This window comes from Sebastes umbrosus, chromosome 13 (genome assembly GCF_015220745.1).
Source record: "Sebastes umbrosus isolate fSebUmb1 chromosome 13, fSebUmb1.pri, whole genome shotgun sequence".
Lineage (NCBI taxonomy): Eukaryota > Metazoa > Chordata > Actinopteri > Perciformes > Sebastidae > Sebastes > Sebastes umbrosus.
In genome coordinates, this window is record NC_051281.1 from 4,032,744 (window position 1) to 4,048,666 (window position 15,923).

Genomic DNA, 15,923 nt, shown 5'->3' on the forward strand with positions numbered 1-15,923 from the left:
CGCCATCTTGTTTTTTTGCAACCAGAAGTGACACGAGAAGGTGGAGCTAAGTACAACCGAACGCTGAGTAAGACATTTTTAGGCGACTAAAAATATTACAATTAACTTTCATGAACTGAAAACCCGCTGTGAAAGGGTTAAAGTTGTAAGACAAAAACACGAACAACTCCCAGACCCTACAACGCCGTGGTAACAACCTGTCAATCACAAGGTAGCCCCGCCCTAAAGCATCCCCTGCTTTATGGTCTATTTGACTCTAAATGGGACCATGATTTACTAAATGAACATCATGCTGTATTGAAGAAGACTTGAAACTAGCGATTGAGACCATAACCTCATGTTTACAATGTTTACTGAGGTAATAAATCAAGTGAGAAGTAGGCTCATTTTCTCATAGACTTCATTACCATCAGACTTCTTTTTGCAACCAGAGGAGTCGCCCCCTGCTGGCTATTAGAGAGAATGCAAGTTTAAGGCACTTCAGCGCTGGCTTCACTTTTCAGACCTGGAGGTTACCGCCTGGGTCAGATAGCAGTAGTTCACAACTTTATGCAAAGTGCCGTACTTTATATCACTGTGTGGCACCACTGAGTGGTCAAAAGCTAAGCAGGAAAGGTTGATACAGGAATGTACACAGGTTTAGCTTACAGTTACAGCTCTGCTTTGCCACATTCCCCCGATAGTTTCACCTAACAGTATGATTTTCCCCAGAACTGGCACCTGTGATCATAGAGTTGGAAGCCAGACAAAAACAACTCATGTACTTCACTGGTTTCTAAAAGTACTTTATTGACTAGATTGTGTGATTTGCTGCATGCAACTAGAAACATTTCTGCTAAATTACATCTCATACTCTGTACAGATCATTACACAAACTGTGAATATGCACATAAGTCAACTTGTTGGACAAGTTCTGGTCCCAAAAATGTCCCACGCATTTGCAAAAATTGTTCTCCCAATCAACTTCCATGTCTTGAATGAACAAATGTCTAATGTAAAACAGTTCAGTACAACAACAGACATCAGTACACAACACAGCAGGGAGGGACTGAGATGTACACTGGGCTCTGTGGTACAGTATATAATATGGTTATGGTAATGTACACACAAATATCACAATGTACCACCAAACGTAGAGGACGACATGTACGTTGTTAGTGTGGGGATGGGTTAATATTAGAACGTGTGCATGTTTCATGTGATGCCTGTCTATGTCATTGAGCACGCACACACACTCACAAGTTGTGCCCTTATTAAAATGCCATAGCCAGTCTGTGTAGCAGTGAGGGCAGTCTCAGTGCTTCATATCTTAATCATGATCACTGCCAACCAGTTTTTGTCTTTAGTTTCCTCGCTGTCTCAGTGTCTCTCTCTTTCCCTCCTCCTCAGGTTAAGACACAAGAAGTCCTCCATCTCTACATCTTCAAAATAAATTCAGACTTCAGACACCACTCTGCTTAAATGTAAAATTACAACCTTGATTTTACTCTTGTTGGTTTGGTTTGTAGGCTTCCTGTTGGTGATCATGATATGACTTGACTAGAATTAAACTGTGGATTAGTTTATAACCTGCCTGGTTATAAACAACCTCATCACTCAGGTTGGTTGTGCAGTAGCAACTGTAAATGCACAAAACTCACCGTGTCTTTTAGGGTTTTTCAGTTCTGGTGTCTTGTGACTAAATGATTCCAGTATTCAACCTTTTCAAACACCGTCAGAACAAGGGAAAGAGACACTGACAGCCAAAAGACAGAGGAAAAGAGGAAAAAGAGAGGAAAAAACAAAAGAAACACAGGAGAGGGAGAGGAGGAGGGAAACGGAGAAGGGGAGGAAAGGAAGAAAATGAGATGGAGGTAAGAAGGAAATAAAGTAGAGTGGAGGTTAGAGGAGGATATCGAGAGAGGAAATGTTGGGAGGAAGGTAGCTGAAAAGAAAGAAGAAGAAATAACAGTCGTAAAGATAAAAATAGAGAAAGATGATTGGCTCTGAAATGTTTAAGTGCCCAGGAGATGTGGCGTACACACACACACACACACACACACGCACACACAGAGACCTGAGCGATAGCTAGCAATGGTCTAAGAGAGTGGTTGTCCTCTTGCTGAACTCACAAACACTGTTCACATGGTGTTCAGGACACTCCCGTTGGGATGAGCTGTCATCGCCATGGTTACTGTCTGAGTTAGGACAGAAAACACACACGCCAGTGTCCACCAAGCACACTGAAGCTAAAGTCCTAAGTTAACTCACCAACTAACATGCGTATGGTCTGTGTGTGTTTGTGTGTGTGTGTGTCCATAATTCATTTGTTTCCCATTCATTCCCAGTCATTCTCTCTCTCCCAGTCAGTCTCAGTGTCTCTCTCTCTCTCAGTTGGTCCTCCTGTGTTTCTGGTGCCAGAGCGCGGTCGGCAGGTTCTGGCAGCCCTGGTACTCCCGCCGCATCTCGCCGTCGGTCAGAGGCGGCGTGGCATTGCAGGGGGCACCGGCCAGCGTCACGTTTAAAAGGCCCGCCCACGGCTCCAGGAGGCGAGACATCCCGGCACTCTGATAACATCACAGGTGGAAGAGGTGATTAGAAGATTATTTAGAAGAGTAAAAATCAATCGATTAAAATATTTAATTGCGATTAATCGTATGATTGTCCATAAGAGCGATTAATCACAAATTAATCACAATTTTTTGAATCTGTTCAAAATGTACCTTAAAGGGAGATTTGTCAAGTATTTAATACTCTTATCAACATGGGAGTGGACAAATATTCTGCTTTATTCAAATATATGTATGTATTTATTACTGGAAATCAATTAACAACACAAAACAATGACAAATATTGTCCAGAAACCCTCACAGGTACTGCATTTAGCATACAAAATATGCTCAAATCATAACATGGCAAACTGCAGCCCAACAGGCAACAACAGCTGCCAGTGTGTCAGTGTGCTGACTTGACTATGACTTGCCCCAAACTGCATGTGATTATCATAAAGTGGGCATGTCTGTAATGGGGAGACTCGTTGGTACCCATAGAACCCATTTTCAATCACATATCTTGAGGTCAGAGGTCAAGGGAACCCTTTGAAAATGGCCATGACAGTTTTTCCTCGCCAAAATTTAGCGTAACTTCGTAGCGTTATTTACCCTCCTTTGCAACGAGCTAATATGACATGGTTGGTACCAATGGATTCCTTGGGTTTGCTAGTTTTACTCTTCTGCTGTGTACTGAAGCAATGCTACACACTGTTCCTTTATGATAAATTACCTTCCCCAGGTGGTCCAGCAGGCAGCTGGCAGGGCTGATGTAGGACCAGCTGCTCTCGTCCCAGCCAGGGTTCAACCTCTGGTGGTTGTGGGTCTGCCGTGTCTGGCTCTGGATCAGAACCACGTTGAGGTGTTTCTGGGACCCTCGCAGCCTCTTGGACAGAACGCCGCTGTAGCTCTGATCCACAAACAGCAACACGCGAGTCGCCCTGCAGCCGGCCAGGTCGGCCAGCAGTTCGTTGACGGAGTATCGCTCCTTCAGGTCGGCCTGGAAACAGAGAGGGAGGAGGGACAGACGGACGTAGTGTGAGACGTCTAAGGATTGGCAAATACAAGGTCTTCATTGAAAGAAGAGCAAAGAACGGCACGGCTTTTCTCAATGGAAAAGATGTTTTCGCTCTTGCCCTGACTGGCTTCAGCAAGAGGTTGATTGACATCCAATCACATACCAAGTATTTTTTGAAAGTGATTGCCCTTTTCCAAACAGTTTCCAATGACGGCTCTATCAGATGATTCTGTGTAACAAAGCATCTGGCGGGTCAGGTTTGCCATGACTTGCACATATATCTAAGTAAAAAACAATTATAAACGCTGACAGAATAAAGGAGCCTTAGCACGTAGCTAACGTGTAAGTGGTAGCATACGCAGTCAAAACCAATTGTAGATGAGTTTGATGTTTATTAAGCATCCATTGGGTTTCACTAAAAAATGTTTCTAACATCATTATCACCAGATGTGATAACATATCTCTGTGTTTACAACCATAATCACAGCCTGCTGGACCCGGTGTGACCGTGTTCAACATTTCTCTCTAATAACTGCTTTCAACCAGATGAGCTGAGCTCACATCCTCATTTTGAGATGGGTGGTCCTTCTGTGTCTGTCTTAGTGTGTGTGTGTGTGTGTGTGTGTGTGTGTGTGTGTGTGCGTGCGTGCGTGTGTGTGTGTGTGTGTGTGTGTGTGTGTGTGTGTGTGTGTGTGTGTGTGTGTGTGTGCGTGCGTGTGCGTGCGTGTGTGTGTGTGTGTGTGAGTTGTCAGAGAAATCATCTTATCAGGGTGATAATGGCTCCCATGTGTGTCCGATTCATAATTTTCCATTCTGTGTTGGTGATTTAAAGACACGACATTCCAAGGACATTTTAGGCTTTTCACGTGTAATTTTTACGCCAAACAACAAAACACCTGTCTCCTGGTTAAAAGTTGTGTGTTCGACCTTCCCTCCCACCATAAGCGGTCTCACGTCACTAGCTCTGAGCATAGCATATTTACGTGGATGTGTTTACATTGCAGTCAGTACAGACTACATGGCGTACAAATGACACACCAAAAGCAAGAAAGGTGTTCTCATTGCAAGTTAAATGCCTTGCACATTATCGTGTCATTCATATTCTTTTCATGTGAAAGTGCTGCTCTATGGATACACTCAGACAGACAATTTGATTGCCATTAAAGGGTAATAAACCATTGTGCGACTTCTTGGAGTTGTAGAGTGGAAGTCGGTTTCCATCCACCTGTTTAAATGCACATTTTCAAAACGTTGACTTATCTGTCACGTAACTTCCCGTACATAAGTACGGGAAGTTACTTTTCCTGAACCTAACTAAATAGTTTTGTTGCCTAATCACCGCAGGTGTTTGCGCAGGTGCACTGTTCGTTAGTGTTGCCGGACATACGTAAGAAAACGCACGAAAAATAACAAAATAACCTTTCGTAAGACATCATACACACCGTCGTATGAGGATATGTTGAATTAATACATGAAACAAAGTCAAATGCCACATTTGCATCAGGTTTTTTTTACATTGTTTTTTTTGTTTGAGGTTTGATTGGAGCTCTTATAATTACATCATCTTGTTGTGTCGTGTGCTTCTTCAAAGATTTAACAGCACCGACTGGAGAATTGGTGCCACCAACCGTTTATCTCCATGAACCAACTCCTAATATTCTCAGAAATGCACATTAATTAGCATTTTCTTTTGCAGATTTTTCTGGAAATTTGGCTCAAATTTACATTTTACACACTTTTTCTTAAACCCATTTATTATCAGTGCCTGATCACGCATGTGTGTGTGTCTCTTACAATGCCGTTGAGGTTGGCGTCCCACAGCAGCATGGTGCCATCGTTGCGTGTTGGTGAGTTCAGGTAGAGAACCAGCGTGTCGGCGCAGTGCTGCTTCCTGCAGACGTACGACACGTGGTTACGAATCACCGCTTTTTCCGTCGCCGAGTAAACACCCTCGACATCGTCTGTGGGGGGAAGAAGGGGGGGAGACAGGGGAGAGGAGTTAGACATGTTGTAGAGATGATCGGTCCAATCTCTGGTGGAGTTTGGCTGTTTTAGCTTTTCTTTGTGTACTGCAAAATAAACACCAAACATTTTTTTTGCGTTCACAGAGCAACGTGTTGTCCTACCAGGAAGCTGTCCGCTGCTGGCGAAGAAGGTCTTGATATGTTCTTTGTGGAAGCCGTTGTTCTGCAGCATCCTGTAGAACCTCTGAAGGTTCTGAACATGACGCTGGAATGTCATCTGCTGCTGCCAGCCACCTGCAGGTAGTTACACACACACATATGTGAACACGGCACAGCACTCCTGTATGTATTAACAGTTTGATTTCTGTAAGCCACAACGGAGCCACTTTCTACCAGTCAAACAGAGAAACAGCAGCACCAGAGAACCAGGCTCAGGTGTCTGTCTAACATTAGCTAGCTGACCTAGACGCAGCTAGTTTATGGGTGCTGAGTCATAATATTCAGTCATATTTAATTGTCATAATGTGGAGATGGTGTTCAGACATTCGAGTGGTGTTAGAGGCTTGTTAGATCCCAATGTAACTGTTCCATGGTCCATGGATATTATGATCTAATGTTTCACCTTTTAGCTATTAACACCAAGCAGTTAACACTACAAAGTTATTGCACTCCATAAACTCTTATGTAGGTGCTTTAGTTTTGCCAATGCAACCCAGTTGCCAAAAATAAATGTTGGCTTTGTACATTTCTGCAAACCACGGGTTTTGCAACATTTTCTCATTTATTTGCAACCTGCAGCTATGAGCCGTTCTGTGCCAAATTGGTACAGTAAGCAAGTTAAAGTAACAGTGAATGATTTCTTTTCCTCCCTGTCTTGCATCGTGGACAAATAGCTAATAGTGTTGCATCATATATTGGAGAGATAACCTTTTTTCTCCACCTCTACCTTGAATTTGTGTATGGATCCTCCATGCAAAATGGTGATGTACATCACCGCGTGACTGGTGGCGGCTGTGCAGCCATCGGCCACTATCAGAGCCCAGTTCCGCCGATAACGATAGTTTGTTAAATGTCCTATCAGCGCTATTAATCGGCCAAACCGATTAATCGTTCTACCTCTAGAGGTATGTGTTGGGGGCAAAAACATGGGACCTTCAATCATAGTTTATGTATCTGTTTGATGATATTTGGTGAGAACACTACAAATATGATAAAAAAACAGACAAACTGTCCTACCTGAGATGAGCACAGCGTGGTCACAGGTCTGGTAGAGTCGGCAGGAGAGGTGAGTGGCCAGCGGTTGCTGGTGGCAGCGTCTGGTGTTTTTATTTAGCTCACAGCTTGAGACGGGTAAACTGGGAGAGTCCATTGGCAGTGGCTGAGGGCACCTGGCAAACTCTGCGTGGTCTGTTGGAGCAGGTTGGCATGTCAGAAAGTCAACTTCTGAATAAAGCAGAGTCTCAGTGCTGAAACATTCAACACATTTCTTGACATCAGGTCCGTCGTCAGGACTCAGTGGGTTTAAATTGGCACAATCAACAATTAAGGAATACTTAATCTCCACATATGTGTAGCATGCCGGAGCTGAGGATTGCCTATGTTTGCCATAACAGCATGATAACATTTTCCCAGCAGTTTTTCTCACGAGGCCCAGGTTGCTGGCAGAGGCTGCAGCCGTGGGTGGTCTTGGCGTAACATGAGAATAATTCTGCATTTCACTCAGAAAGCCTCCTACCGCGAAAAGTGCAACAGAGTGCCACTTAACCTATAAAGTTTAACAACATTAATTTTACAAGACTATTTGACACGCTTTATTAGTATGTTTTCTTCACATCTAACACTTAATAACACAAAATCATCTTGTAGTGACGTACTTGAAATGGATATTCTGCTACTCATTTCAAAATATTGGTTGGATTGCCATTACATTTGGCATTGATAATCAAGGTCCCCAGAGGATGAATCCTAATGACTTTGGTGATCCCCTTGAATTCCCATCTAGCACCAACATCACGTCAAAATTTGATTTGTCCAATATTTTGGTTTATGACCAAATACCTGCAAAACAAATGACATTCCCATCAGCCTCAGCTGTACTTTGTGTTAAGTGCTCATTAGCAAATGTTTGCATGCAATATTAGCATGTAACCTTGAAATTGTGAGCATGTCTGCATGGTGACATTACCTTAGTCTCATTAAAACTTGTTTTTTGTGTGGTCAAGGATGCTCCATCTTTCAGGAATTAATATGTACTCAAAGTTTGATGTCAAAGTTTTACCTGTACGTAGATGAAAAGACTGATCATATCACCTTAATCGATGTGTTCAGTAGAGAATCAGGATGTGTTTAGCCTAGCTTAGCATTAAGACTGGACGCAGGGGAAACTACTTGGGACTTGTTCCGACGCACCATTATTCCGAAACCACAATAATAAAAAGAAAAAAGAAAAACGTCCATTGCTTTTTTAAATTCTTAAAATATTGACACCGGGAAGGTTTGATGATGTCATTCAGCATAATAATTAGCCATGTGCCTCTGTTTGTTGCAGGGAGAGTTTGTATTTTTTGAGCAATGGGCCATTGGAAAAATGGGCGTTTGGTTTCGGGATAATGGGTCGTTGGAACAACGGCATGGTACCAAACTGCTAGCCTCCAACGAAAGAAGAAAAGTATACCTTCCTCTATGTTTGTTAGTTAAAAGGAGTTCTTCTGAACCCTGATAAAAAGGAGCAGTTTAAAACCTACCAACACATCTGAGTCTCTGCGTTCGGTTGCTGTCTCTGACTCTGACCACCAGTGGAAGGAAGTGGACTTCACAGAGCCCTCCAACGGCCCGCTCCACCAGACGGCTACTACCGCTAGTGGTAATACTGCTGCGCAGTGCCCCGCCGGCCAGCCGACCATGTCCGTTACCCATAAGCCTCTCTGGCCCGGATTGTCGACGCTTCAGCTGGTTCTGACAGCGACCCTTCAAAGCCAGAGTCAGACACTCCTCACCTGAAGACACAAGAGAGTGAAAGACATCTTGATGAGACAAGTTTAGATAAAACGGTTCCTGCAGTGGGAAATAAGATCAACGGACCACCTCCTTCCTTTTGGCCATCGCTACAGGATGGTCCAACAACAAGTTAATCTGACCATGATCAGCATGGCCAACACGTTCCCATACCAACTCGTCACATACCGACGCTTTGTCACGCCCCTTGGCGTCATTTTCGGTTTAGGCATCAGAAACACACAACACACAATGCCACGTGGTTAACGTTGAGAAATGATTGGTTAGGTTTAGGCAACAAAACTACTTGGTTAAGGTTAGAAAAAAGATCATGGTTTGTGTTAAAATAATAACGTAACAAGTTAACGTAACTACCGTAAATAAATAACAACCACCCTTAGCAGACTTTCTTTCTTAATGTTACGTATTACCACGTATTGAATGGTATTTGACGCACTGGGAATGAGAACGGGCTGACCTGGCTAGAGATGAGAGAGAAAACATGTACATAACATAAAAAACATAAAGAGTAAAGATTTGGGGGTTATTGGCACCCTTGTATCATTGCAACTGAGTAAAATGCAGCTCAACAGCTTCTCATTTATGTGTCTTGTCCTTTTGTCCTTTCTTCTTCTTCTTCACTTTCTCTGTGTACCAAACCTCCCTTTTCTTCCTCCCTCTATTTTCTCTTTCTTCCTGTCCTCACCGGGTTAAATGAGGTCTAAAGAAAGTTTCACTTTAAAAGACTTTGGTCCAAAACCATCTAGAGGACCCAGCAGGGGGCCCAGTGTGTGTGTGTGAGAGTATGAATAATTGACAGGTGTGTGTTCGTGTAACACGGAGGCCAAATCCACCTCAACATCTGGCCCTAACCTCTCTCACAGCGGGGGGTCAACAACTTGCACTTTCAAACACGTCTCTTTTACAGGACTTGTGAGGACCACCACAGAATTCATGTCCCCTCGGACTATTTCTACATGAATGAAGCACTTTGGAGACACTCTTTTTAACTCTCACATTTGGCCTTTTATCCACAGTGAAGTCGTTGTTTGCCACCACCAAAAGTGGAGCTTTTTAGAAACGCTGATGTTTGATTGTCAACCCTTTTACAAATATGACCAAAATACTTTCGCTTTCATTTAGTGTCACGAAACAACTGCCTGTCTCCTCCTGAATTTCTCTGTGATCACTCACATTTTGTTGTTTGCGATGAACGATGTCTCAATGCAGTCGCTAATATTGACAGATCTTTCTGTTTCTGCTGTCAGATGACTTTACAAGTGCAAAATTGTGATTTGATCTATGATCGAAAATGCTACAGTAATTCCTCAGTGAAAGCATTGATACAAAATAAAATATAGTTATACATGATTTTTGACAAAAATAAGTGTGGATGGATGGAAAACATTAAAGATGATACGTTTAGTTCATTGGATTTACCACTTTAAGTGAGGCAGCGTATCATCATACAACGGTTCATATATCTTACGAAAAAGTTATTTTGTTATTTTTTATGCATTTTCCTACGAATGTCCAGCAACAAATCAGTGTGCAAGATCTTGGTTTGGGTTAAAATAACTGTTAAAATGGCGTAACTTAAGAGCAGAAGTTAAGTAACAAATAAGTCAACGTTTGGGTTAAAATAATTACGGAAGTCGCGCTACTTAAGTACAAAATTTAAGTACGAAACAGCCATAGTGAGGACATGACTTTAATCAAGCATTGCATAAACACCTGCTCAAAACTTGAAGGAAAGCTTTATAACAATTTGGGTCTTATTTTCAGTGCTTTCATAGCTTTGGCCATTTTGTCACTACACTGGAATTATCATTTAATCTAAAACAAATTTTAAAAACTTAATGCTGAAAGCTAGTCCTGAAACAGTCCATAAAGAAGTGAGGATCAACTAAATCACCTTGCAAATGTCCTCACTATAACCTCAAGTTGGTTATCACAAAGATAGAAGTGCATGAACACTCTGTTCAGATGTTGCTGTGGGCAAAGAGTGCAGAAGATGTAGCTGGGTCGGACCCCTGCTGAGCAGGAAAGTGTCCTGCATCACACAATGAGCTATAAATGGAGCTTTCAGAGGACGAGACCACGCACATCCAACTTTTACTTTCTCTTCTGCTTCAGTTAAAGGCAAAACTTTACACGCACACACACTAAATACGCACACAGATACGTGCACGCTTGGTGCCACGGATTCAAATTGAAATTCATAGACAACCTATAAACCAGCAATAAAATCAACACAAATAAAGCCAGACAACCAACAATCCAGTGACAAATGGAGTCAATAAAAACAATTACAAGAGTCATAAAACATCAAATAAAGCTTTAAAATCTCTATGGGGGTAATAAAATCTAGTTTGAGGGAAGTTTATTCCATTTAAAAGGTGTATTGTACCCAAAACCACTGCTGTTAAGGTTAGTACGTGCATATATATATATCTAAAGTAGTAATTGGATCGTGTAGTTAGGAAAGTGAGGTAGTTTCGAAGCTTTAACTGTTGAGCTTTATGAGTGTGAAATCATGAAGTATGTCAGTGATAAAGCAAAACACTAAACAGGGTTCAGCTACAGATTATCTCTGTAATCAAGTGCAGACATTAAAGTTGAATGAACTGTAGTTTTACGGTTAAGAAAAGACAGACAGCTTTTAATTCTATACGGAAACCTTAGTTTGATTTTGATGTTTTGAGTCCAATATTTAACTGGAAAGCATCAAAGGCAGACTGAAGATGAGCCTGGATTAGAGTGGAGCCAGAGACATATAAAATTGTATCATCTGCATAAAAATAGACATTGAAGTACTGATTATGAGGTAGAATTATTATGATGAATAACATAAATTGTAATGGACCAAGAATAGACCACTGCAGCACCTCTTTAGTGATTACTACTACTTTTTCTACTGTGCTCTATATCTGCTATAACCACCAATACAATAACAATGCCACTAGTACTGCTACCGCTATTATTACTACTACTAGGTTATTACTACTGCTGCAATTACCAATGCTAGTTCTACAACTTTATAGCTGCCATCACTCCCAAACTAGACAGACAGGTCACTGGGTTAACACTAGAAAACACGTGAATCCAAGCTATAATGCTGTTAAAGGTTAGTATATACTGTATTTTAACATGTTTCTTAATGCATCCAAAAAAAAAAAATATCCATTGAACAGCCAAATACTGTCCCCGTCTGCTGACTCACCCAGGTAAATGCCATCCAGGTGGGAGCATCTCTTCTTCGTCACATTCACATCCACGTAGAAGAGGACCACAGGGTGTCCAAAGTTCTCCCCGGGGCTCGGATCCAGCACCAGCACGGCATCGTGGGCCGTGGAGCCGGGGAAAGGCTGCTGGCGTCTGTGGGGACCTTCCCCTCCGTTCAGCACCTGGCTGACGCTGAAACCTCCCCGTGGTTTGGAGCTCATCGAGCCACCGGAGGAGTCCGGCAGGATGGCCACAACTTTGTCTGAGGTACCTGGAGGGTTTTGGAAGAATAGACTGTTACTAGGTAGATTACAAAGGTAATGGTGCATTTAAAAAAGATACCAGAATATTAAAGAAAAACATTTGTAGGTGTGTGCGTAGGTTACTAAATCTATTATGGCAATTCTAAGTACCAGAAAGAAATAGGTAGTCTATAAATAGGTAATAGACATATATATTTATTTTATATACCATCGGAAGTATAATATACCATTTCAAACAATGACTTCACTTTGTCTTTAACTATATTGAGTAACACAGTGACAAGTAAGGGATAATGTACAGCGAGCCGGTCATTGTTGTGAAATAAAGCCCGACAAGGTCTTGCATCGCCCTGAAGGGGTTTATTTCACAACAATGACCCGCTAGCTGTACATTATCTCACTTATTATACGGCTACTTACTTAAGAAATCAATAATTTGACAGAAAAACGGTCCTCCATAGTCCGACATCACAACTGCGGCCATAGCAACAGTCTGTTATACATAGCAACGGTCTTTTATAAAGAAATAACAGACCACAGAATGCCGTGATTGACCAATCAGAATACAGTATTCAACAAAGCCATGTAATGATAAAATATAATATATGACAGAAATAATTAATTTAAATATAATATGGTAACTCTAAAAAATAAAAAAAAAGATTTTACATTAGTTGGTAAATTGTGAAAGTAAATTACTTTATTTAGTTTATATTATCTACTAATTTAAGACATATACCGTTTTTAAGTTTTTACCCTTTTTCAGACATTTTGACTTAATGCTAACATTAAAAATGGCATAGAAAATACTTTATTGTCTATTTCTTATTATTTTTCGTGCAAAAGACAGACATTTGTCTTTGGTTTGCGTGTGCAAAATCTGCTATTAAAAACGGTACATTAAAACACAACACATCACATCCAGATGATGGCTCTTTTCTTTTCAACTATCCCAGTAAGCCATGACAGAGACAATAAACCAGCATGCAAAATACCAAGACCCAGAAACTGAAGATTGCAATTTTATGTATGATGTTGTATTATGTATTTTTATTTTTTCTTTAAAGCCTAACCAGGGACAAGGTCTGCAGATTAGCTGCGGCTACAAGTCCTATATACATTGCATCGGTTGTACTTTAATTAAGTGTAACAATGCCTACATGTATTGTCCCTGTCAAATAAATTAATAAATAAATAAAAAGTAGCGAAATTAAATTCAAACATCCTTAATTTTAGTATTTACTCCTGCGCTTTTTCTACATGTGACATATCAAATGTCTTCTGAAAAACGTCCTATTCTTTACAATTTAAACATAAACATTAATGGATTCAGATTTGTCTGGATTTCTCACAAATCAGTGATACAATTCAAATTTTAAGTTGCAAACAACAAATTCAGACTCAGTTTCAGTTGTTCTTTTTAAGGCAGTGGACAGACTTTTGCGGTCTCTTTTATTGGATTCTTTTACGGCAATATTTTCCCTCTTCTTTATTCCTTAATTATTAGAAAATTGATTTCATGGCATCACCCCCCGTCTAACATGGATATTTAAACACATCTTGAAATTGTTTGTCTCTGAAAACTTGTACATTGCCAGGTATACTTGCCTCATCAACTGCTATAAACCTTCAATCAGGATTAAACAAGCGACCCCAGTGATGTGTGACCTTTGCCCTCCCTACCTGCAGCCGTGCGTGGCTCCGATACGTAAACAGCCACAGCGGACGGTGGCAGGTGGGCGAGCCGCCTGCACTCCGCCTCAGAGAGGGAGGACATGCGGAGGCACCGGTCCAGCTGGTCCCACTGCAGCGACTGGAGGCCCGAGCGGACCCAGCGCTCCAGCCGGCCCGGGGCCATGCCGCCTGCCGGGGCCACCGCCGCAATTTGGAGGACGAGGATGGAGAGAGGAGCCGCAAGAAGCACCAGTAGCCTCATTGTCACACCTGGATCCTTCTGGTCCTTTACTCTTGATTTCCCCTTTAAACTGGATTCTTGTTTCTTTTAGTCCTCCCTTTTATCTTTCCTGTTTTTCTTCTTTAGTCTCCCTATTCTCTTGATTTGTCCTTTACTCTTCCTTTTCCTCTTGGTTCATCCTTTTCTCCCTTTTTCCCCTTGAATATTCCTTTTCTTCTCTGTGTCCGCTTCAAACCTCCTTGTCCTCTTTTTTTACTCCCTTTTCCCTTTATTTCTCTGTATCCTTTTTATTCCTTCCCTCTTGACTCTTCACTTCTGCATTTCTGTAGCTTCCTTTGACTTTTTTTGGTTGGTCCTTGAACGTTTCCTGCAAATTCAGACTCTTTTAGTTGTTTTCTTCCATCTGGTTCAGAATAATTCATTAAAATCTCCAACTAAAAAGTGAAAATGATTTTTTTTCAGCTGAAAAGCTGATATTCCTTCTTCCTTCTTTCTTTATCCGGACTTGAGAGAGTGAGGTGGACACACTACAACATCTTTGATCAATAATAGGATGACAGAAAAACAAAACCAGACACTTGTGGTTGTGCTTTTCTTCTACTCAATCTCTATTTTCCTATTTCTATATTATTTATTTATATATTATCTTCTCTTCTTTGCATCTGAGTGGATGCAACAGACACCAACATCCTCTTTTGGTTGTTCCACAATGAAACCCTTTTCCTTCTTTCCTCGCGTCACTTTTTCCTCTTTATTCCTCTTTTCTTCTGGTTTTCAGAGGGGACAATATATCCAGAAGTCCCCAAAGGCGCCAATTTAGACTTTTTTGGTTGTTCTTGTCTTTTGTTGATGGACTGACTTTTCCTCCCCCTCCTCTTCTTCTTCTTTATTCCTCTTTCGGGGGGAATGATTTATTCAGCCGACCCGGACAGAGCAGCTTCAGGCTCTGTGTTGGTTTGGAAGGTGATAGATCATCCTGGAGTCAGAAAAATGTTGTCCTCATGTGCGAGACTCAGTTCTCAGAGGACAGGTCCTGGTTCTTGGTCTTCTTTCTTTTGGGACAACCAGCTTGTCCTTCAGACTGTTTGCTCTCAGTGACACTTGAGACTGGATCGTCCAGAAGTAGTCCTGCTGCTCAACCCGCTCACTGCTCAGCTTCAGTCTGCTCACTCCCTCCTGATCTCTCTCTCTCTCTCTCTCTCTCTCTCTCTCTCTCTCTCGTCCTCTGTCTGCAAGCTCTGACATGCCAGAGGGACAGAGAGAGGAGTCCAAGGAGGAAAGGATGGGTGGAAGAATGGATGGGGAGAGAGAGGGAAGGAGGAGGAGGATAGGAATGGTATGAGGAAATGAAGGAGGAAGATAGAGGGGGTGGAAAAAGAAAGGGAAGAGATGAGGAATGAAAATGGAGAGGCAAGAGAAAGAGGAAGAGTGGGGGAAGAGGAAGAAGAGAAGGGATGAAGGAGGGAGTTGAGAAAGAGAAAAATTGTTGAAAGGTGTGAGGAAGTGAAAATAAAAAGGGAAAGATGTAGGATGTAGAGGAAGTAGGATGGACAGAGAAGGGATGGACAAGCTGGAAAGAGGAAAGGAGGAGAGGAAAAGTGACAGGAAATAAAAGAATGAGAGAGGAAAGGGTGTGAAACTGCAAAGAAGTGAGAAAAAGAGGAAAGTGAGGAGAAGAGGGGTGAGAAGGAGCAGAGCAAAAGGAAGGCAAGGGAGAAAAAGAGGGAACGAGAGAGGAAACGAGGAAGTGAGGATGAAAGAAAGAAAAGAAGGAAATGACAGGACATTGTGAGGAAAGAAGTATGAGAGAATGGAGAGAGGAAAAAGAAGGGAAGGAGAGAGGAAGGGATGAAGGGAGAAGAAGAAGGTAAGAGGAAGGAGAGAGGAAAAGAGACGCACAGGCAGAAAAGAGGAAAGTAGGGGAGGAAGAGAAGAAAAGTGAAGAAGGGGGAAAGGATGAAAGAAAGAAAAGAAGGAAATGAGAGGAACTGAGGAAGTGAGAAGAGGAGGTAAGAG

At 41.8% G+C, this 15,923-nt stretch overlaps 2 protein-coding genes across 2 annotated transcripts in view; one reads left to right on the forward strand and one right to left on the reverse strand.

Moving 5' to 3' along the window:
* LOC119499822 (trace amine-associated receptor 13c-like) overlaps window positions 1–15,923 on the forward strand; it is a 978,627-nt gene that overhangs the window by 736,037 nt on the left and 226,667 nt on the right. The gene's annotated exons all lie outside the window — the stretch shown is intronic.
* Window positions 765–15,174, reverse strand: si:ch211-67e16.11. Its single transcript, XM_037789025.1, has 8 exons — window positions 13,676–15,174; window positions 11,728–12,000; window positions 8,255–8,506; window positions 6,747–6,917; window positions 5,673–5,804; window positions 5,341–5,507; window positions 3,262–3,528; window positions 765–2,546 (listed from the first exon to the last, which is right to left on the reverse strand). The coding sequence occupies exons 1-8, from the start codon at window positions 13,926–13,928 to the stop codon at window positions 2,370–2,372; spliced, it is 1,692 nt and encodes a 563-aa protein (XP_037644953.1). The 5' UTR covers window positions 13,929–15,174; the 3' UTR covers window positions 765–2,369.

What these genes read in the sequence shown, in the direction of transcription:
- si:ch211-67e16.11 (XM_037789025.1), bottom strand. Translation starts at nt 13,928, where the DNA reads ATGAGGCTACTGGTGCTTCTTGCGGCTCCTCTCTCCATCCTCGTCCTC. An exon ending in GCAGAGACTCAGATGTGTTG is followed by an intron (nt 6,918 to 8,254) that starts GTAGGTTTTAAA and finishes CTGCTCCAACAG; the next exon opens with ACCACGCAGAGTTTGCCAGG. An exon ending in CCACGCTGTGCTCATCTCAG is followed by an intron (nt 5,805 to 6,746) that starts GTAGGACAGTTT and finishes AACTACCTGCAG; the next exon opens with GTGGCTGGCAGCAGCAGATG.